The sequence below is a fragment of the Vitis vinifera genome, chromosome 5, assembly GCF_030704535.1.
Source record: "Vitis vinifera cultivar Pinot Noir 40024 chromosome 5, ASM3070453v1".
In the NCBI taxonomy this organism is placed as follows: domain Eukaryota; kingdom Viridiplantae; phylum Streptophyta; class Magnoliopsida; order Vitales; family Vitaceae; genus Vitis; species Vitis vinifera.
Genome location: NC_081809.1, coordinates 4,877,206 through 4,901,090, shown reverse-complemented (window position 1 = coordinate 4,901,090; position 23,885 = coordinate 4,877,206). Strand labels below are relative to the sequence as shown.

The 23,885-nt window shown below is 37.9% G+C and overlaps 1 protein-coding gene across 1 annotated transcript; it reads right to left on the bottom strand.

The window, feature by feature from the left end:
- Window positions 1-467: 467 nt before the first annotated feature.
- Window positions 468-21,693, bottom strand: LOC100242550 (protein phosphatase 2C 70). The gene is made up of 13 exons (XM_002281156.4): window positions 21,360-21,693; window positions 19,302-19,491; window positions 18,982-19,182; window positions 18,700-18,875; window positions 18,422-18,580; window positions 10,577-10,720; window positions 10,429-10,490; window positions 9,381-9,516; window positions 5,956-6,050; window positions 1,377-1,492; window positions 1,163-1,292; window positions 794-848; window positions 468-689 (listed from the first exon to the last, which is right to left on the bottom strand). The coding sequence occupies exons 1-13, from the start codon at window positions 21,486-21,488 to the stop codon at window positions 528-530; spliced, it is 1,755 nt and encodes a 584-aa protein (XP_002281192.1). The 5' UTR covers window positions 21,489-21,693; the 3' UTR covers window positions 468-527.
- Between the last annotated feature and the right edge of the window lie 2,192 nt (window positions 21,694-23,885).

Below are 23,885 nucleotides of genomic sequence, written 5' to 3'. Positions count from 1 at the left end.
TAAATAAAATAAACTTTATCATATATAATAATATTTTTTAAAAAAAAAAATATTAAATTATATTATATCATATTATATGTTTTTTATTTTTGTTATTTAAATTTTCATATAAACACATTAAAAAGATTCTAAAAAATATTATAAATAGATTTTGAATTATACAATTTGAGTATAACCTAATCGTTTAACCCCAAGTGTAGGTTGAACAACTTGAACTTAAAAAAATAAGATTAGATTGAGCTTAAATTGAATACCCCCTATTATAGTTTGGATTGGGTTGAATTCATATCAATTATTTTTAAATTTGGGTTAAGCTCGGGTTACTCGTCAACCCACCCAAGTTTCAGTCCAATAAAAACCCAAACCGTGCCTTTGGAAAAATGGGGGCATTATCAGAAGTCCGGTGTTTGGTGGGAAATCACATGAATCAGCATAAATGAGAAATAAATGCAGAAAAGAAGACAAAATAAAATAAAAATTATAATTAAATTAATAACTGCTGTAACACTACACGCCTCTGGTACATTTCAAGGATCAAGTTTACAAGAAGATTTTCTAGAGTTAGTATCAAAATCTAAGAAAATTATAGAGGTGTTATCCTTTGTTCGCAGTGTTCTAGCCTCACTCAACAGAAAATTTGCAACCTTCTCCGCCGAGTTCTCCCTATCCGGAGAGCATCTCTCCTTCATCTGTTTGCACCAAAGTTTCCAAGTGTCTTGATTAGAATGAGATGGTAAGAAGTTTCCCTAGCTTGTTCCATACAAAATCCCAGCAATAAGTTAAAGGATAATACCTGAAACACTAGCTGCATTGCCTTCTTGGGGCTAATAACATCCCAAAAGCCATCACTGCATTATACCAAAATCCAGAGTTAAATTTCCACATTTCAAAAATATAACCACCATTCTGCCCAAATCAAACAGAGGCAGAAAAAAAAACGACACCATATATTAAATGAATTTAGTTCTGGGTATTTTCTAAATAAGAATATCAAATGGACATATTAAATCGGCATTGCGACTTTCATTTGCCAACTGAAAATAAGCCAGATTAAGAACTAGAGATTATACAGAACAATAATGAAGATAAATACTGCTGAAAAAGAGGCAAAACAAGTCACTAGACAAAGACAAGCAAAATTGTTGATTTGAAGCAAGATCACCTTGCCAGTAGTGCAAAGGCCCCGCTTGCTTGATTTATATGCACAACCTGACTTATGTAAGGCTCTGAACTGAAGCGGGAATCTTGCTCTTTCATATATTTGTCTCCAAGCATCCGAGCGAGGTTTAGACCTGAAACACAGGGAAAAAGAGAGTCAGCAATTATGAACATTTAACAATGTAATTTATACATTAGATAAAGGATTCTGCCATCACCACATAGGCGTGTTTCCCCATCTTTTAACGGTTCTCCTATTTCTTTTATGCGTTGTCTTTCAGAATAACTAGTTACTCTATGGTCTTCCGTCATCTTAATCTGCTTCCCATCAACACTGCCAGGAAAAAGATTGTAACTGGTTACAGTGGAGTGAAAGGTATGGTTGAGAAGTAATATCATTATTTTAATCGAATAACTTCAAAAGTTAAGAGGAAAGGAGAATCACTACTTGAGAAGTAGGGAACCATAGCAGATTTAAAAACCATAATCAAATTGGAACTATATTACTTCTAAACTGTAAGCAACTCAAGAGTCAAGATTACTGCAATAATTGAAAAAATGACAAATAAACAGTATCTCCAAGTCTTAACTTTTATAGTGTCTACCTGTCTAACTTCCATTTTTACTAAACAATATTGAATTTTGCATTCAAATCAAACATTACTACTAGATTTTGATAGTAGAATAAAATCAGTGAACACGACAAAAAAGTCACTGTGACAATAATAACTGTTATTTCAAATATTAACATCCAAGCAACCAACTTCAAAACCAAACACCCAGACAAACCCCCACCCTCAACCACATGTCGTTGTCGATATATTTTAATAAATATTGGAAGGAAAGGAAGACACCAATGAGAAAAGCTTTCCTGACTATCAAGATACCTTTGTTGTGATTTTTATAAAAAGGTCTTCTAGGAATGATTAAAGATTAGCTTGGCCACTGTGTAAGAACGACAAGCACAAATTAAGAAAAAATATCTTCTAGGATCCCCTCCATGGGCAGCTCAAAAGAATTCCAGTTTCTACAATATCTTCAGAAATAAGAACAAATGAACAATTTTGGCAGTACTTTAGGGCATAAAACTTTAATATGCCTACTTACAGTTAGATATTCAAATGAAACTAAGAAACCTAGAACCTCCTACAAACACAAGAGCAAAACAAAAACAGAAAATTCAAAGCCACAGGGGGCAGGGGAGCATTTGATGCATCTACTAAACAAACAAGTTTCCTTCAACCACTGGTGGAGCCAGCTGAGGCCCAGCAGGGCCATGTGCCCCTCTGAAAAGTTGGGAAAGATGGGTATAGTTGCACCCCCATCAGTAGCTAGATAAAAATGGGTTTGAATTCTGTACCACAAAGGTAGATTTTGGTTTAGCAAATGCCATTTGTTTGTGGGAACATTTGAAATAGTTCAGTTGCTTGGATAAATCCCACCCAAATACCTCCTGTTCCACTTCTCTCTAACTTTTGGGGAAAAAGAATCCTAAAAAAGGAAGAAGTACTACAGAAGGACAATAGCTACTTGTAAAGGGTCTCATTCATATTTAACTTAATATGAATGTTTTTTAAAGCTCACTGAACAAAATGGAAGGTTTATTAAATGTAAGCATTATTAATAAAATTTGAGGTTTTATATTTGTTTTACTATTATCAAAGGTGGCCCCTCTGGATTCTGCCACTGCCCCCACCTTCAACAATGTTAATTAATAGTAAGAAGCCTGCCTAAGAAGCACATCCATGTGAAAAATTAAAAAGTGATTAAACAGGGAAACAATTTTCCGAGAAAGAGACCACCGGTCAATGAGTACAAGATTGAATAAAATGTCTGATGGAAAATAATTCTTCTGATTAAAGCAACCAGCACAATGCCACAATCTATCTTCTTTTGCATGAATGGAGTAACGAAAAATAATCCAAAAAAAATATGAAACACTTGGATCTTTTTTTTTCAATAGGCAAATAAGAATATATATATATGCAAACCCGGTACATAGGAAGTATACAAGTGAGACACAAAAGATTCAAGTTACAATAGCTACAACCCTACTTTAGGACTTAGAGCGCAACCATTCTATAAAATCCAATAAAGAATGGAAACCCATTTGACTGTCAACTAAAAGATACCCAGGAGATCACATGTATAGATTGATTAGCAATGAGGAAATCCTTGAGAGATTGGATAATTCGTTGCTCCCCTTCAGAGGTTCTTCAGTTTCGTTTTGTCTTGGGAAGGCAAAGAGGAGTTGATCTCCAAACCTACATTCTCTTCTTGCCCACAAAGCTCCCATGTCAACCCTTTAACAAGTCCTTCAACAACAAATAGAAGAACCCACGAGATGCCAAAAGAAAAAAAGAGAAAGTGTCATAACTCTCCAGCTTTCTTTTTAAACCCTATTCTTTTAGTGTAATTCAGCTTAGTTAACTTTCGATATGTACACCCTAGGGTTGGTTCTACAGGGTCTGGGATTGTTATAATTGTATAGACCTATTGTTCTTTTTGTATAGCCCTCCTTGTTTAGTGGAGTTTACTCAATTCTTTTGGTTAGATTTGTACATCTTGGGGAGGACTTCTTATCCTTCTCATGTTTTTTTCTCAATTAATACCTTTGTTCGTTTCTGATAAAAAAATAAATAAATAAATAAATAAAACTCTCTAGCTTTCCTTCAGTGGATGAGAAGATGATCTACTTCTTTTGCATTTTTGCACATACAATAATAAACTGCCAAAACCCATCCCCTCTCCTTCTAAGTAGGTACATGGTAAGAATCCTTTCCCAAGTCGCTTCCCAAGCAAAATAAGTCACTTTGATAGAAGCCCAAGACCCCATACTATTTTTTAGGGGATAGGAACTTTACTCTCCGCTTCCAATGCAAAGTAGGACTGCATAGAGAATACCCCACTTTTGCTAGCCTTCCAAACCATTTTATCTTCCTCTCCTCTATTTCTTCCCAACTCACATAAAGTTTTAGAAAAAATCCCTCAATCATGAAAATTTCTTGAGAAGCACAAGTTCCACCTGACCATTGTGCCTTCAACCTCCCATGCCTCCTTGGAAGCTACAATTGTGAATGGTAATGGGAAAGAATCCTTTAAAAGTATATCATCACACCACACATCATGCTAGAATTTGATTCTTCTCTCGTTGCCCACCTCAAATCTTGTTTTGGCTTTAAAAATTCCCCACCCTTTTCTGATCAACTTCCACAAGCTAACACCATAACCTTCTCTCCCTACCCGAGAGCACCAACCTCCTAGTTCTTTTGGGTAAATGGTGTTGGAGATTCACCTTGGAAAGGGACATACTTTGGAGAAAGCTTTAATGCCAACATCCCCCTTCCCCTTCTTTTTATCTTTGCAAATTGTCAACCAATTCACCAAATGTGGTTTCTTCTCAACACTTGGATCTTGCAATCGTTATTTCTTCTCTAAACTCAAATTTCAAGAGAGTAAACCATCTCCCCATTTTTTTCTTCTTTCTTTTTTTGAAAGAAAAGAAAAGGCCTAACACTTTTTCTTCTACCATAGAATAGATAAGGAAAATATCACAACTAGAAGCTAATCAATGCACCACCAATCCCTCCAAAACATCTACACCAGCTTGTAGACATGCCAACAGAAAGATTTGTATGCCCTATCTTTCATCTTAAATTATGTTTACAAGCTGAAAAGAACAGGTCACACTCTCTTCTGCCTTTTCAGGTTGAGAAAGGAAAGATCACACCCAATTCTGCCCCTCATCTTTTTCTCTTTTTTGAAAGAAAAGAAAAAGGCAAACACTTCATCTTCTACCATAGGATAGAGGAGAAGGAATGTATCACAACCAAAAACTAATCAATACACCACCCATCTCTCCAAACATCTACACCAGCTTGCGGACGTGATTCACATGCCCTAGCTTTCATCCTAAATCATGTTTGCAAGCTGAAAAGAACAGGTCACACCCTCTTGCATCTTAAGAATGTGTCACACTTCTGCCTCTTTCTGTTCTCTCCATGTCTCCTCTAAGTCTTTCCTCTATCCATTCAATCCTAGAATACCTAACAACTCATTTTGACAATCCACCTCCACCAACTTAGCACCACTTATGGCACCCACTAATCATCCAGACTAATAAGCCACTACTAACACTACACACACTAATCACAGAAATTCTAACAGCTGCCACAACCAAACCACCATTATTTTGTTCCCAGTAGTTCAAGTTTCATGAAGAATTAAAACTCAATAACTCTTACAACATGTGAAAAAATAAAATAAATAAAATAAAAATAAAAGACACTTAAATATTTGAAATTTTTTCAATTTTTGGTTTTATTTATGTTGGATATCAGGGAAAAACAAGACCCAAGAATTTCAGCACAAATTTAGAGGTGATATCCTGTCCCACCTCCAAAGCATTTTGATTGACATTGGCCAATCAACCCTATCAAACTCTGAAGCCTTCTAAAAACATGCCAAGTCCTCAGAAGCAAGCTACAATCCAAATTTAGTTTTTAAAATTTCAATGAATTAGAATAATCTATCTTTATGACAAACATTAAAAGGTTCTCTTCCCTATATCATGTGTTATGATTTTCCTTTTTCTTTTTCTTTTTCCTTTTTTTTAAAAAAAGACATCTTGAGAGTCCTTACAGCAGCCAACCAGCCAAGATAGAAGTTCCCATAAATTGATTAATAAAATAATAAAAACAATGGTAACTTCAACTGAGACCCTTGAAAAACACAAATTCTGATGATATATTATCATAATCAACCTATGAATGATAGAATGACAACAAAAGCACATACTTCATAACACAAGCTGAATCTCCAACGTTTGCACATTGCGCATAGAAATTTTCATGACCATCAGCCCAAACCAAAAGCACCGTAGCAGTACAACCCTGAAATGAATCAACTATTATAACATGCAGAGCACAGCTTTTCACCACAAGCAATAGCCCTTTAACAACAATTCTTGTTAAAAAAGACATCTGATTACTTCAACTAATTCAAAGAAAGGATCATTGCCTGGAACATTTCAACAGTTCATCATAGATTCAGACCTATCAATGATAATATTTTACAATTTCATCATGTAGTTACAAAATTACTCCCAAGATCCAACAAGTTAAAAGTTGATCCTACAGTTAAATGTTCAATCACAACAATCAGAGACATAAGAGAGAACATGCTGAGGACAATAACACCCAAAAGAGGCAAAAAAGAAAACATTTGTTCTCTTTTCATGTCATTAGATTAGTCCAAATGGAGAAGTTAATCCATTACTCCGCATCTCAGATTTCTAAAATTCAGAATTTACTTCACATAAGATGAGCATAAAGAAAAACACTGCATCATTAATCATACAACTGGAGAGAGAGAGTTCTGTTTTTGGAGGGGTGGGGGATGGGGGGTTAGGTTTGTTGTGGTTTTACAATGTAATGGGTAGAATATGGGAAATGGATGGGTAGAATCTGGGATGTGGTTGAGGTGAGGTTTGGCATAAGACTTGCCTTTTGGAAAAGATGGTGCTTTTCTAAAAATTAACTCTTATAGAAAGTAATTTGGTTGGCTTGTCTATCTTTCTATGTTCCTTTTTGTGATTACAAAGGTGGAGAATCATACACTTTTAAGGTCACCATGATTTTCTGTAGGGTCTTAAAGTCTTAGAGGGGAAGCCTCACCTTTCAAATGGTACGTGTCTGTATTATTCTGATGATGGTTAGGCCTTACAAAATTATTGGTTATTAACCAGGCTTTCATTGGAAAATGGAATTGGAGATTTTTGAACAAACAAGATGGATTGTGGCAATGCGTCATTCTTAGGTAAATTCGGGGAAAAGGTTGGTGGGTGGTGCTCTAAGGAGGGGAAAGAGGGGTAAGGATTGGGCTTGTGGAAAAAAAAAACAGGATTAGAAGTGAGTTTCAAGCAATGACGAGAATAACAGTGACTAATGGTCTGGTCTTAGAACAAAGTTTTGGCATAATGTGAGGCATATCCGAGGTTGAGTGACTTCTTCCCTGCCATGTAGAGTATTGTTCCATTTAAGGATGCTTAGGTTGCAGATGTTTGGGAGGAATTGAATGGAAATGGTTTTCGAAGTCTTCCAAGACTAATAGTTGAGAAAGTGTGGAGGCTCTCCTTAAGCATATTTAGGAGGTGTTGGTGATTGGAGATCTTGAGGATTGGTTAGTGTAGAGATGTGCAGAGGATGGGATTTATCTATGTTAAGTTTTTCTGCTGTTCCTTGCAACTGGAGTTAAGAGGGCTCTTTTCCTGCTAAGCCATGTGGACCAATGAGGCACCTACAAAAGAGGGCTTCCTTGCTTGGGAGGCTGTGGGAGGATATCTTAACTAAAGCTGGCTAATGAAGAGAGGATATCTTAACTAAAGCTAGCCTTGTCCCACCTTTCTGATTTATCTCCAGTTTTCCCTACTAATTTTGTTTGAAATTCTCAAGTCTCTTTTAAGGTCAAGTCCTTTGTCTGGTTAGTGGCACACAAGAAGGTAAATACTAATGACTTGCTACAATTGAGAAGACCCTACAAAGCTCTTAGTCCTGACATCTATAAGTTGTGTATGAAGCATGGAGAATCAGCAAATCATCTTTTCTTACATTGTTCTTTGACGTTGGGGTTGTGGCACAAATTATTTCAGATAGCTAAGATAGATTGGGTCCCCCCGAGGAGCATTTCTGACATGATGACCATCAATTATAAGGGTTTTGGAAAATCCAAGAGAGGCATGGTTTTGTGGCAAACTGCGTGTATTGCTTTAATTTGGGTTGTGTGGTGGGAAAGAAATGCTAAGATATTTGATAATAAAATTAGGAATTCAGAGAATCTATGAGATTCCATTCACTTCCTTGCTTCTTTTTGGGCTTTTTGCTCCATCGTTTTTAAGGGGATTCCCCTTAATGTGTTGCAACTAGATTGGCTAGCAGTGTGTAGCTCCAATGGGGTGGTCTAGCAAAGAGAGTTAGCTTTTTTTTTTTTTTTTTTTGATAAATTAATCACCATTTAGCTTATTGTTTTTGTATTCTTGTTGTTTAGTTTTCTTTTGCGGGAGGATTCCCCATCTTTCTTTTGTACTTCTTAATTTTTTTTTTTTTTTTTTTTTTTATCAGTAAGTGATATATGTATTGATAAAGAGACGCTAAAGAAGCGACTCAAATAGTTACAGTATAGAAAAAACGACTCACCCCCTTACAAAAGAACCCACCCCTCTATGAAAGCACAAAAAACCCTCTTCCTTAATACATGCACACCCAATCTATAAAATCTAATAAGGTCGAAGGACCATCTTTTATCCACACTTTGGTTTCCGACCATAGCAAATACACAAAGGAAATTTTCAGCTTTTGTATAGATAGCACCCCGTCCTCAAAAGCAATTGAATTTCTAGCCTTCCAAATGACCCAAAACAAGCATAACAATAAAAGCTGTACTTCTTAATTCTATCAATATATTTCTTTGTTGTTTCCTATCAAAAAAAAAAAAAAAAGAGAGAGGATGACCTCTAGCTATCCAATGTTCTTCATTCAATTGTTGCAAGGAGTTGGCTAACCTATCCCTTTACTTTGGTAAAGAACAGATTATATGGAACTTGTTATTTTCCCTCATTGGTTTCTCATGAGAGCTGCCTAGAACAGTAAGGAAGTGTTGCTTAGGTGGCAGGAAACTTTCGTGAGTAAGGTGTGGACAGTGGCCACTCTGAGCTTATTTTAGGTTAATTGGCAAGAGAACAATGATAGAATTTTTGAAGACTTGGCATGCTCAAAGGAGTCTTTTCTTAGTTCATTGTTCAACGGTCCATGACGTTGTTGGGTTGACTTTTTAATTATTATTATTATTATTTTGATAGGTAAATGAAAAGAAATTTATAAATAAATAAAAAACACCCAAAAAAGCACACCAAAGCAGGGTTGCCTTTTTTTGTTAGACTGTTGACTGATCAAGGAATGGTTACTATGACACTGGTCTTGTAGCTGATTTTTCTTCTTTCTCTTCTTCTCTTTCTTTGATACCTTTTATATATTCCTTGTGTACTTAGGGTGCACCCCCTTCTTGTTAGGTGTCTGTTAACTACATTTCCATTTCCCGATCATAAAAAAAAAAAAAAAAAAGGAAAAAAGAAAAAGAGAAAAAGAACTCTTAACAGAAAAACAATCATTGAAAATGCATCAAAAACATAAAGATAAACAGGGAAAATAATTTGTGGGGAAGAAGACCTCATAATGGTGATTCATGAATGCTTCTGTCCGTGAAACTGCATCCCTAAGGATTTCTGAAGCATCCTGTCGTGATAAAACCTTCTCCCTCTTCAATGAATCTGACAATATCGAAGCAACCATCTCGGGCAGAATTCTGGAGAAGATGATTTTTAAAGAGTAATTATTAAAAAGCATTGACAGCAAACCTGAATGACTAAACCAGCGCATAAAGGAGAAACAAAATAGAAGATAATAACCATTGGATGCAACTTTAGCATTCGTCTTAAATCTTCGTTTTGTAACTATCAAAATGAAAAGAAAAGGAAAGGAAAATGAAGAAAAAAAATAAAATTAAAAAATAAAAAGGAAAAAAGGAAAATCACTGGATACAGCTGTTGTATCTTAATGCATTGCCTAAAGAAATACAAACAGATAAAAGAAAAAGATCAACTTAGAGAGTAAATGTGACAATGGCAGACACAAACACACCCACATAGAGTAAATCTAATGGAAATACACAAAGCCAAGGGCTGCAACAAAAACCATTCTACCCAATTGATCAAGACTGACACAGCAGTCCACATTCAGAAAATCGTATTAAGTCGGGCATTTCACAGTAAAAAGCACATACTAGGTAAAACTAAATTCCCCTTCTCCTGCCCGCCATATTCAAGACTAAAATTTTCCAAAAGTTCCTATACTGAGCCAACTTCTACAATAGGGTGGTTTCTCATTGGCTCCTACTAGCACCCTTTCTATCTCAAAAAATTTAAATATTAACCATCAAAATCAGAACAAAATCTATATGACATCAATCAGGTCATGAGCATTTATAAGAGACTAAGAGTATAAACTAATCGCCAGTTAACCTTAGAAAACATAAATGAGGTTATTAAAGGTCTAAAAATTTTCCATAATTGCACAACATTAATATATATTGACCGGTGAAGAAAACGTATTAGAAATGTCTACACTCATTATGGAACAAAAAAATATTAAAATAATGTATTGAGGTTTCAGAAGGTCTATTTTGCCACCACACTTAAGTTGTAAAGGAAACACTAACTTGCTGGCAGATTTTGCAGCTGCTGCTCCACCATGTCCATCACAGATGCCAAACAGTCCAAACTGCAAGATAACCATTCTAGTAATATTAGAATGCCCTTACTCGAAAGAGCATAACATCTCTCAGTAAAGTTCATAATAATAGAAACCTGATCAGTCCCAGGAAGTGGCCAATGGTAATAGCACACATCTTCCATAGGAAGCTTCTTTCCTCCGCGACGCAAAGCCATGGGATCTGATGCTATACCAAGTCCAAAAGGGACCTGACATTTGGTTTCAGATGCAATTTGAACCTGACATAGCAGGAGAAAAAAAAATTCTGTAAGGAACTGGAATTAAGGAGAAGTATAACATATTCACTTGTTCAGTTACCCATAAATAGTGTTGCCATATAAGAAAATAGAAAATAATTCAACTGAATAAAATGCAAACTTAGTCCTTTATCTACACAAGAATATTTGAAAGATATTCTCATATAGACAGGTTTCTTCTTACCCATCAGAAAACCTTTTCTTCTTCATTTTCTTTCATTAGAAACAAACTAATACGTTAATACAATTTTTAATTACAAGCAAAGGATAGGAAATCCATGAATTTTTTCTTCAATAGCGCCACATACGAATTTCTATAAAACTACATGAACATCATGCACCAGAAGCGTACTCAATGGCATAATAATTGTCAACTCGGTACAAGTATACATTCTAATGCCAAGGGACAATGAGAGAGAGAGAGAGCGAAGGCGATCCTGCGAGAGAAGGCGGAGAGGGGGAAAGTAGGGCGGAAAATCGTGGGAAGAGGAGGCGAAGTAGCTTCGTGGTGGAATCAAAGATGTTTGAAGTAGTAGCTGAAGAGAGAAATGGTAGGAGTCATGCCATTATCTCAGAAAGTAAGGGAGGGATAGTTTCTTGGGTTCGGCTGGGACCGGCGAGTGTGGGGTTACTCATAGAGGGACTGAACCAGTGCGCGAAGGATGGGAAAGATGGGAGATGGGAGAAGGGATGGAAAGAAAAAGGGAGGCTTTACTCCCTGGTGAGAGAAGCTAACAGGGCCGGTAGTTTTGTTCGATTAGGGGTGACGGACATGGAGAAAAGGCGATTCGGTATCTGTATACCGAAAGGGAAAGGGGAAAAGGGAGGATGGGCTTCTATGGTGGAATCCCTGTTGTGGGTAGGGTTTCGGAGCGAAGAAGAGGTAATTGATCAAGGGGTAGGGAACTCCGGGAGGTCGTATCTGGAAGTGGTCAGGGGATCACAACCCAGGAATATCCCAAGGGCAAGAATAGAGATTAAAGAGGAGGAGATACGAAATAATGTGTGTAGACTAAAGCATTGTCTGATCGCTAAATGGAACCCTAAATCAGCGCGTGAAGAGGAATTAGCGAGTCTGGGATGGACAGCAGCTAAGACGTGGGGGCTGAAAGGCAGATTAGGCCTGGCTAGAATGGGAAAGGGTTGTGCTTTGCTGGAATTTGAGATGGCGGAAGAAGCCAAGAGGGTTCTTGCTGCGGGGGTGAGAGCAGTCGGAGGGATCCAACTAGGCTTGGAGATGTGGAGCCCGAGTTATGGATGCTGTACAGAGGATAAAGAAAGAAATGATGCTTGGGTGAGGATCCTGGGCCTTCCTATTTCGCTGTGGGTGCCGTCAGTCCTGAGGAGAGTGGGAGAAGAGTGCGGCGGATTCTTAGGCGTCGACCCTCTAACGGAAAAGAAAGAGGATCTGGAGTGGGCAAGGATTCAGGTAAAAAGGACCGGAGGGGCTTTGCCGTGTTCAATGGAGATCGGGGTGGAAGGGGAGATATACACCGTCTCTCTGTGGTGGGAGATCCCGCCGGCAATAAGGAAAAACTGGGATGGCTAGCAGAGAAGGGAGGTTAGGGATGATGCTGATCCACGCGCGGGATGGCGTGTGGGAGAGAAATCGGGCGCTGGAACCGAGGAACAGCGCCGGTCAGAGGAAGTGACGGGGGAGCAGGTGGGAGGAGAGGGGGGGGATGGGTTTGAAATTTGGACCTCTAACGGGTGGGTGGCCCGTCAGAGATATGGACCCGGGGGCGATGGGGCGGGTTCGTCTGGAGCGGGGCTTGACGCTGTGGGCTGGAAGCGGGACTGTGGGCTAGAGTCGCAAGGCCCGATTCCCTTAAAAGGGGATGCTTGGGTTGCAGATGGAGTAGGGTGCGGGCTGGCCGAGGGAGGGGCTCTCAAAGGGCTGGAATTTCTTTCACATGGGCCTACTATCTTGGTTGGGGATCATTTGGGCCAAAGGCAATTTAAAAGCATGGGTATAGGTTCTGAAGTGGATTTGGGCCTAAGGATAGAAATGGAGTTCATCAAGTGTCGAGAGAAGGAGACTTGGGACAAGCAGACGCCGGCTCTCCAGTGGTCCATGCCCAACAGAGAAATCATGAACGAAGCCTGCAGGTACGGGTCCTATCCTAATCTAAAGGTTGGGGTCTCCCTTTCCCCTTCTTCTTCTCTTTTTGGTCGGACTCCGTTGAGGGAGCCTTGCAATCATTCGGGGGTTCTAAGGGCGAGCCGACAGAGTGATATCTTGGTCGAAGGTGCTGATACAGGGGGGGATAGAGCGAGGAGAGAGGGTTGCTGGGATCTGGTTGCGATTGACTGTGAGGCTATAGAGGGTCAAAACCCGGATTGGACCCCAGCCGTGTCTGGGCCCCAAGCTCAAAGGAGCGAGAAGGAGTCTGATTGGGAGGAAAGCAGCTTGGCCAAGTTTAGCAAGCTGCTGGGATTCTCAATAGAAGGACTGGAGAGGGAGATTCTGGACTTTTTGTCCAAAATCAGGAAACGACGGGAAAGGATACATAGCAAAGGGCTACTGGAGAAAACAAAATTTGAGAGGGAACTCAAAAGGTTGGAATGCTCAGTCAAATACAAGGGGAAGGAAAATAAGAATGGCCTTTTGAAAAGCAGAGGGGGTCAATTACTGTTGGGTTAATGAATCTCAAGTTAATGAGTTGGAACGTGAGGGGTGCAAATGACGTTAATAAAAGAAGGATTGTTAAGTCTGTGGTTAGAAAACAGAAGGTGGATTTGGTGTGTATTCAGGAGACAAAAATCCAGTCAATGACTGATGGGGTGGTGAAAAGTTTAGGGGTGGGGAGATTCTTAGATTGGAGAACTCTTGAAGCTACTGGAGCAGCTGGAGGTGTGTTGGTTTGTTGGGATAAAAGGTCCTTGGAGTTGCTGGAGTGGGAGGAGGGCCAATTCTCAGTCTCTTGTAAATTTAGGACTGTGGAGAATGGGACAGTCTGGGTATTCATGGGGGTATATGGCCCCTTCAACAAAAAGGATAGGGAGTGTCTCTGGGAAGAGCTTGGAGCAGTCAGAGGCCTTTGGGGTGACCCTTGGTGTGTAGGGGGTGATTTTAACGTCACCCTAGCTCAAGGGGAGAGAAGCAGGCAAGGGAGGGTGACTCCAGCTATGAGGAGGTTTGCTCAGGTTATGGATGACCTGGAGCTTATTGACCTTCCTCTTCAAGGGGGTTCTTTCACGTGGAGTGGGGGGCTCTATAACCAAGCTTGGGCTAGACTAGATAGGTTTTTGGTTTCTCCTAGATGGCTTGATCAGTTCAGCAATGTGACACAGAAGAGATTATCTCGGCCCATCTCAGATCATTTCCCAATCACAATTGAGGGGGGTGGCAAAAGAAGAGGCCCTTCACCTTTCAGGTTTGAGAATATGTGGCTGAGAGTGGAAGGATTTAAGGACCTCTTGAGGAGTTGGTGGCAGGGGATGGTGGTCAGTGGTAGGGCTAGCTATAAGCTGGCAACAAAGCTGAAGGGGATGAAGGAAAAACTAAAAGTCTAGAATAGGGAGGTGTTTGGGAATTTGGAGACTAATAAAATGGTTGCTTTACAGCAAGTGGACCATTGGGACCAGGTGGAAAGTGAGAGGAGACTGACTGAGGAGGAATTTGCAAGAAAGAAAGAAGCAAAAGATGGCTATGCTAAATGGGTCAAGATGGATGAGATCCACTGGCGACAACTATCAAGGGAGTTGTGGCTAAGAGAAGGGGATAAAAATACAGGGTATTTTCATCGAATGGCGAATGCACACCGAAGAAGGCATACTATGGAAAGAGTGAAAATCAGTGGGGTCTGGCTGTCAGAGGAGAGTACAGTTAGGACCGGAATTGTAGACGCCTTTCATCGATTACTAACGGAAGACTCGGAGTGGAAGGCAGACATAGGGGGTGTTAATCTGAATCGGATTAGCCAGCAAGAGGCGGACACCTTGGAGCTGCCATTTAAGGAAGATGAGGTCCATTCCGCTATAAGAGGTATGAATGGGGACAAGGCTCCGGGTCCGGATGGCTTTACCGGTGCTTTTTGGCAATTCTGTTGGGAGTTTGTGAAGGAGGAGGTTATGGAAATGTTCAAAGAATTCCATGAACATAAGACTTTCCTAAAGAGTCTCAATGCCACGTTTTTGGTTCTGATCCCCAAGAAAGGAGGAGCGGAGGAGCTGGGGGACTTCAGGCCGATCAGCCTGTTGGGTGGATTATACAAACTCTTGGCTAAGGTGCTGGCCAATAGGATTAAAAACGTGATTGGTGGAGTGATTTCCTTAGACCAAAACGCGTTTGTCTCGGGTAGGCAGATTTTGGACGCGTCCTTAATTGCAAATGAGGTGATTGACTCATGGAAAAAAGAGGGAAAGAAGGGCCTGATCTGTAAGCTTGATATTGAAAAGGCGTATGATAGCGTCAATTGGCATTTTTTGATGAGGGTAATGGAGAAAATGGGATTTGGGACTAAATGGAGGGAGTGGATATGGAGCTGTATATCGACCGCCAAGTTCTCAGTTTTAGTAAATGGGGAGCCAGCCGAGTTTTTCCCCAGCTCTAAGGGGCTTCGACAAGGAGACCCTCTATCCCCATATTTGTTTATCATGGGAATGGAGGTGCTGAGTGCTCTTCTCCGGAGGGCTGTGGAAGGGGGTTGCATCACGGGATGTAGGATGCAGAGGGGTAGGGGGCAGGCTGTTAGTATATCTCATCTCCTCTTTGCGGACGATGCAATAATTTTTTGTGAAGCTAAGAAAGACGATATGATTTTTTTGAGTTGGACTTTATGCTGGTTTGAAGCCGCTTCCGGGCTTAGGATTAATTTGGCTAAGAGCGAAATTATTCCGGTGGGGGAGGTGGATGAGATCCTTGAGATGGCTGTGGAGCTGGGCTGCAAGGTGGGTCAGCTGCCTTCAACCTACCTGGGGCTGCCTCTGGGCGCGCCTAATAAAGCGGGTTATGTGTGGGATGGGGTGGAAGAAAGGATGAGGTGGAAACTAGCCTTATGGAAGCGGCAATACTTGTCTAAGGGGGGTAGAATCACCCTCATAAAGAGCACATTGGCTAGCATGCCTTTATACCAGCTGTCCCTATTTCGTATGCCCAAGGGAGTGGCGAGAAGACTTGAAAAACTGCAAAGGGACTTCTTGTGGGGAGGGGGAAGCACGGAAAGAAAAGCTCACCTAGTCAGTTGGGAGAAGGTGTGTGTGAGCAAAGAGAAAGGGGGGCTTGGCTTGAGGAAAATAGTCCAGTTAAACAAAGCCCTTCTTGGAAAATGGGTTTGGAGATTTGCTCGTGCCAGGGATGGAATGTGGAAACGTGTACTTGTAGCAAAATACGGGCAAGAGGATTTTGGGTGGAGAACTAAAAAAGCAAATGGGGCATTTGGGGTGGGGCTTTGGAAGGAGATTATGAAAGAAGCAGATTGGTATTGGAATAATATGACTTTTAAGGTGGGAAAAGGCACCAAAATCAGGTTTTGGAAGGACACTTGGTGTGGGGATGTGGAGCTGGCCCGGAGATTCCCTCAACTCTTCAGTGTGGCTGCCCAAAAAGGTGCCACTGTGGGGGATTTATGGGACCAGAATGCTGGCCAAGGCGAGTGGAACCTAAGGTTCTTGAGAAGTTTCAATGATTGGGAGCTGCCCTTGGTTGAAAAACTGTTGCAGATCCTAAGGAATCAAAGAATTAATTTGGAGGAGGATTTGGCAGTGTGGAAGGGGGGTAAAAATGGGCAGTTTGGTGTCACGGATGCGTATGGACTGTTGACCAGCCACAGTACTATTCTGTTATCCAAAAAGGGCATTTGGGTGGAGAATGTGCCTTCCAAGTTAGCGTTTTTTGCGTGGGAAGCTACTTGGGGGAGGATCCTTACTATTGATAGGCTCCAAAAGAGAGAATGGCAAATCCCTAACCGGTGTTACTTATGTGGTAGTGATGAGGAAAATGTTAGTCATCTTCTTATACATTGTACAGTGGCTAGTGTGCTGTGGGGGATGACTCTTAGTCTGTTTGGAGCCCAGTGGGTCTTTCCAGAAACTGTAAAGGAGGTAATTACCAACTAGAAGGGTTCCTTTGTGGGCAAAAAGAGGAAGAGAATATGGAGATCCATACCGTTGTTTATTTTTTGGACGGTGTGGAAGGAAAGGAATAGATTAGCATTTAGGGGAGGGGAGGTAGCTATACAGAAAATTAAGTATTCTTTTGCCTGTAATATGTGGGATGGGCAAAATTGTATAATGGTGCGGAGTCCCGGTCCCTTATAGGATTCCTGGAGTGGATAGCCTCCAGTTGAGGGCTGGTGGGTTTTTGTTGTTCTCGTTTTTGTTGTTGTTGTGTGGCCTTTGTCGCCTTGTATACTCCCTGTATGCTTTGCGGCGTTTGCCTTTGCTTATATATTGATGTTTATTTATCGAAAAAAAATAATTGTCAACTCAAAGATCATTTTTCTATTTCTTCCATATTATGGTGTTGTGTGGTTGGTGGTTTGAACCCATCTCCACAAGATGTATGCACTATCAAAATATATGTACATACAGCAAAAAAGACCAATAATTAATTCAGGAAAGATGATAAGGTTAAAGAGGTAAATATAAGCATTCATATTATATATATATATATATATGTTGTGTGGTTGGCGGTTTGAACCCATCTCCACAAGATGTATGCACTATCAAAATATATGTACATACAGCAAAAAAAAGACCAATAATTAATTCAAGAAAGATGATAAGGTTAAAGAGGTAAATATAAGCATTCATATTATATATATATAGATATATCCAAACGTTAATAAACAAAGTCTTTAATAAAATATAACATTTTTAAATACATGGATTCATCATCATAAAATCACAAAATAAACTTTTCAAAACTTTTAATTTTAATTTTTAATTCCAAGTTCCTACTAGTGCCACTAATAAATATCAGTATGCCAAAAGTTTCAAGCTGCTACGAGTCCCAACCAACATGCCAAAGAAATTATGATCAAGCACAGGACTACTGAAATATATGTGTGCCATGTCGAAAGCTCTAACTTTCCAGGTTCATCATTATCCCACCTAGAAGGAAAAAATTAAAATTAAAAAATAAAATAAAAAGTCAACAAACAAAACTTTTACATTATGCAAATTCAATATTCATTCATCATCATCCACAAGGTCAACAATTAAATCATTCTAATAGCATATGTTCTTCAAATCACACCTCCACAGCATTCATTAGAACAATATTTTTTTTTTATAGGAACAAGAATGTATTATATTGAAATAGGATTCATTAGAACAATAATTACCCTTTACGTTCCAACGCATGTAATGTTTCCTAATAGGATCAAATTCTTCCTTCCCTTCCTAAGCACAGTTTTAAACAATAATACAAAGATCTTTCAAAGAATTTTTTTAAAATAATAAGACAGTTAAATGTGATCCAACTGTATGTAATGTAAATGTGTCATAAGATACCCCGAAAATGCTTCACTCATCAGTGATCCATATGATTTTATACTAAAAATGTATTATGATGTACATACCATATCATGTTTCTTATAATTTTTGTACTAACCAAAAGTTAATTAGCTTAGCTTGAACGAATCACCAACAAAAAATTTAGCTGGTCTGGAAATCTGTCACATTCATCTACAAGATGAGCCACCATATTACAACTCCATATAGAAAATATTAACTCACACGTATTTTTGAGGTTGTCCCAAGAGTTATTATGTCTCCACTTGCAAGCTCAATTGGATCACCCCAATGCCTCATTCCAGAATCAGGATGGTTGACAGATTGGGAATTCAAGAGTGTTCCATTAAGGCTACCCATGTCCACCAGTTCCCACTTCAATTTCTGAACCCAAAGGAAGGAGTCCAAAAAAATATTAGAAAACCATATAAAGCATTCAGAAAGATAGAAAGTGAACCCCAATGGCCAATGCAGCAAAGTGATACTGTGGTCAAGAGGTTTACATTTAAATTCCAGTTTATCAGAGCATGCTTCCCTGAGACCTCTGAATCTTTCACCAATAAATCACTTGGAGAAACCCTTCCAAGGGTCATTGGAAGTCTAGAAGTATTTGTTGATGATATAGAACACCGATCCCCTCGAGAAGGACCAGAGATAACCTCCAAAGTGAGGCTGCTTCCTGCACTTCTAACAGAAAGATATGGTGACATGTTTCAAAAATTCATCCAAATGAAAGACATGAAGAACATTAAACTCTTCATATAAGTGAAAGAGGGAGAAAATACTTTGATCAACAATATCTTGCCTAACAAACGCTTGAAATCTATCATTCTCTGAATCAAATTTCAAGTCATAACTTAGCTCTTCCTTTCCAATATGGCTTTGCTCTTCAATTGAGTGGTTTAACATAAATGGACGCTTGAGCGTCTGACCAACCAAAACATCTTCTGAAGCATCAGAAATTAGATCTAGGATCAAGCTACCATCTGGGAGAGAGACGAATAAAATTTTGATTTTGTATCAGCTAGATACATAAAAACTAATATCAAGAGGTAAATGCTAGAAGTGGAAAAAAAAAAAAAAAAAAGACAACATGATTATATACCTTGGACCAAATGTGGAGGTGCAGGGGGAATCCTCTGTTTATGCACAAGCCCATGTGTTCGTGGCGAGTTCAAATACCCTTCTGATTGAACACACGATCCCCCTAGATCATAACTTCTCCCCAATTCATTGCTTTGGTTTGGAACCAGATCCAAGTCCTCTGGAACAAGAGGTCTCTCTAGATCACCAACCTAAAAAAGAAGAAATCGCAAAGTGCATATAGCACAGGACTTATGAAGAGAACTAAATCATAAGTAATGACCATGAAATGCACCTGCTGAATGAGCAAGGTTCCACAACAGTTATCATCAAGAAATGCAGAGAACTGATAAAAATTAACACAAATTTCCCCAAACCCAGGTACTCAGAATTCAAAACCCTAAGAAAAGGACTATCTTGCATGCATCTCAATATGGTGGTAGGAATATTAATTTCAAAACAAATTTAATGCACACATACACAATAAACTTGTATACATCCTCAAGAAGGACTTCACTTGACATAGCCCTATCTCTTCTCTAGGCAGCATATCGAGATACAATACATTAAAACATTACATATGAGGCAAATGATACAACAGGAGAGCAGATGGATCAGTAAAGGACAACTAGGTACAATTTTTGGGGCCACTCAATTTACCCTTAGAAATCTTGAAAGTGTGAATTTGCATGTTTATTATCATTGTATTAAGGCAACAGATCCTAATCATTAGGTAATGTCTGACAAGAAGGCCACAAATGATCTCACCAGATGCCCAAGCACCACAAGGCTTAAGGCTTAGCTTGTGATGCCAACTAGAGAGTAGAAACACGGGGCTAGAACTTGAAGATTGCCTTGTCATTTGACATAGAAAGTTTACAATAAAAGGAAAAAGGGAAAAGAAAGTGGGAACAAGGTAAGAATGGAAAAGTCCCTACAGCTGGAATCAATTAACTTGCTTCTGCAAATGAGCCAGTTAGTCATTTGCTTTTTAAGGGACCTGGGTTTTGTGCCATGAGTCTCAACCGAATAGTCCTAAATGCTTTTGAGTTTTACACCTAAAAAATTGTTTGAGGCGGAAAACTATAATCTCCTAGGTCAAATTTAGGTTAGCTGCTAGTGCTTGTTATGAAACTAAAAGTGATGGGTGTTTTATAAAAGTAAAAATTAAGTACCTTAAATTCTAATTTTGAAATGCTTCAAATGCTAAATTTGCAGCAGTGGATAACCAATTAATAACATATGAAATTTTTATACTGAATTCAATTAAACTGTTTGGAACAGAAAAGAATTAGTCTGAAGACACATTTTACAAATTTTCCCCTACACTGCTATACCTCAGTGGCAACATTTTTTGGGTAATATTATCTCAATAGATATAGGTCGAAATCTATACCTCAATGGAAACAATTTTTTGAGCATCTGTTTGGTAATATTATCTGAATAGATCAGTTGAATTAAAATGCCATCTGGATGGAGACCTTAAAATAATTACAATTAACCGCATAATTCCCAACTGTATAAGTTCCAACCACGACTAGCTCCCATCATCTGAGATGTATTCAAATGAATAAATCTCCAGATCGATCTAACAGCTCAGGTCTTACCCCGATTACATTCAGAAATACCGATCAATCCAAGTAACAAACGTCAACCCAACCACAAATCTTAAAAAAAATTGCATAAAAAGAAAATCTTCAGCTCAATTTGCCACAAATCAGCAAACCTAAACAAACCCCAAGAATCACTCCCAAAGCAAGTCTCCCCATGATCATAACTCCACGAATTTCAAAGACACCTCAATTGCACCCCAAACTAAATCCCCCGATCAAAACAAAAATGAAAGCCCCCCAAATGTCCCGTTTTTCAGCTGAGAAAACCCAAGAAACAGAAACTCGGAATGAAACAAAAACAAATCGGGGCTCAAAATTAGGCTTGGGGAAATCCAAACTCTCCCTTTGCTATGACTCGGCAAGGAAATGAAGCTTTAGACATTAAAATAATAACAAAAGAAATAGATTTTAAGAGAAAAAAATGAAATGAAAAGAAGGAAAAAATGAGAAAAGAGAAATGGAAGGACCTTGATGGTGCGAGTGCGATTAGGAGAGAAGAAGAAGCGCCATGGCTTACAGACGAAGAGGAGGACGAGGGCGATGAAGAGCAGCATAAGGAGAGCGAGACCGATAATGCCCTCAAGGACCATCGCCATCCCGGTGGGTTCCGCGAGAGAGAGAAGGCTGAGTATGGGGAATAGCGAGAAGGGCGCTTTGAAATGGTCGCATATATTGTTTGGACTTTGCTCCTTTTAGCACCACCCAAACACTTCCTCCCAATTCACATTACATACGACATACCACATACGACTTACGAGCAACAAACTCTGTGTCTATCAAATATTCAATGCGCCCACCCCCACCTCCACCCTCCCCCACTTCCACCCTATCATCTCTCTCCCCCCATCAATCTCTCTTCTTTTTCCTCATCAAAATCCAATGTTTACTTTAAAGAAGAAATAAATAAATAAATAAATTATAATTTTAAGACTTTCCATATTAAAAAAAAAATTGTTTTTAAAATTTTCACATTTCTTATTTGTAGTATTTTTGACTCTACAATTTTTAATTTTATATAAACCCTATTTTGAACTTTTGATTTTAAATTAATTAAAAAAAATGTTACTTTGAATAATAGTTTTATTATAACCAACATTTTGTTGGTTGAAAGGCCATGTTGACCAAAAATTTTACAAAGCTTAATGATTCCATGTGCTAGTAAAGATGTTGAATTAAATAATGCCATGTGTCTATAACATGACACTTATAACATATCAAATAAGATAATGACATGTGTCACATTGGTTAAAAATAGTCTTTCAATGAAATAAAAATTAATTAATAAATTTTGATGATTAAACAATTTTCATAATTATATTTTAATAATAATAATCACAAAAAAAAAGATAAAAAAAAGTCGGTGATAGTTTAGGTCAAATTTCTACATTAAAGATTGAAAGATGTTTTTAATGGGAAATTTAGTGATTTGATTACAGGTTTGAAGAATTTAATGGAATAAATAGAAGATCTTAATTAAGATTTTATTGAAAGTTTCTTTTTTTTTTTCCAAAAATGCTTTTAATCTAATAATTATACACTAAACAATGGTTAGAAGACATTTTTCAATTTTGCAACGAAGAATAAAAGGATAATATAAAGATTGTTATGAGTTATCAATATATTTAGTTACTATATTATAATTATATATTTATTTATTTAATTAGTATATTATAATTTTTTTTATTTTTTTAGAAGTAAGGGTAAATTAATCTTTATTTTTTTATTAGGTCTATTTAAATTTCAATGGTATTATACCATTTTCAAGAGAATTCATAGTAAAAAATCTTAATTTTTTTTTCCTCTTTGAATCTTTTTTGGATTTCAATATAATATCATAGCAAAATTAATATTTAATGAGACTTTTAATATGTGATTTCATAGAAGAGAGTTTAATTTCATACACTGTTTTCATATATGTTTGATGGTGATTTTTATTTTTTTTGTTTAATCATGGAATATCACAGTGGCCGATCACATCATTATTTCCCCATTTGATCCAAATATTTGATTTTGTATGTTTGTATATGTTTTATTTTATTTAGTGGTCATTTGTTGTTTATTCACCATAACTAGTGAACAAGATGATTATCTTCAATCTATTAGTGTGAGATTAAATGAATAAAAATTATTTGTATTTGAGTTATGTGAAAAAAAAAAATCTAAAAGACAAAAAATGACAGATATATTATTGACACTCTATGCAAACATATGAATGAAAAATATATAGAATAGTTAGATGTTTGAAAAATAAGTAATTCAAAAATTATCGTTTGGATTAACAACTCTGTTGATAATTCGATAGGCATACAATTGATAAAATATGAAACTACCAAAAAGATCTAGGAACATTTAGAAAGATTATATATGTAATCTAATTTTACATTTCCTCTATTTATTTGTTGGATATGAATTCAAATTATGTTTATCTCTTATTTTTCGCCAGTTCTATGTCTTATTCTACTTCTCTTCATTGATAGTTTTATGTCAACTTCTATATTTCTTTTCTTAATGATTTTAATTTTGTGTCTTTCTCTTCTTCTCTCTTTCCAATACTTTTATTTTTATGTCTTCTACTATTTCTTCTTCTTTAAGCATATACCTTCTTCTTTTTTTCATCATATTTTATTTTTTAAGCATACATCTTTCTTTTCTATTCATAATGAATCTCATAATGTCTCCAAATTTGAATTTGTTCACATTGATTATTTCTTAGATGATACGTATAGTTTTCATACAAATATTGGTACTTTGATTTTTTATTGTCATGCTCTTTTCTCTTCCCCTACGGCTACTCTAACACCTTATGAGACTATGGATTCTACTCTCCCATGTTATTCTAGTGTTTTCCAGGTTATAATTAAGGAACTTTTTGCTTTACATAAAACTGATACTTGGTATTTGGTACCTCGATTAAGCGGTACAAAACTTGATTGGTTGTTAAGGGAGTTTTTCAATAGTATGATGCATTGTGACAACAAGAGTGCTTTTCAGAT

Excerpts from the sequence above, each read along its gene's own strand:
- LOC100242550 (XM_002281156.4), bottom strand. The coding sequence starts at position 21,488 with ATGGCGATGGTCCTTGAGGGCATTATCGGTCTCGCTCTCCTTATGCTG. Across the intron at positions 19,492-21,359 it reads ATCGCACTCGCACCATCAAG|GTTGGTGATCTAGAGAGACC; the intron begins GTCCTTCCATTT and ends CTTCTTTTTTAG. Across the intron at positions 1,493-5,955 it reads GATTCAGCTTGTGTTATGAA|TGTTGATGGGAAGCAGATTA; the intron begins GTATGTGCTTTT and ends TTTTCCTGGCAG.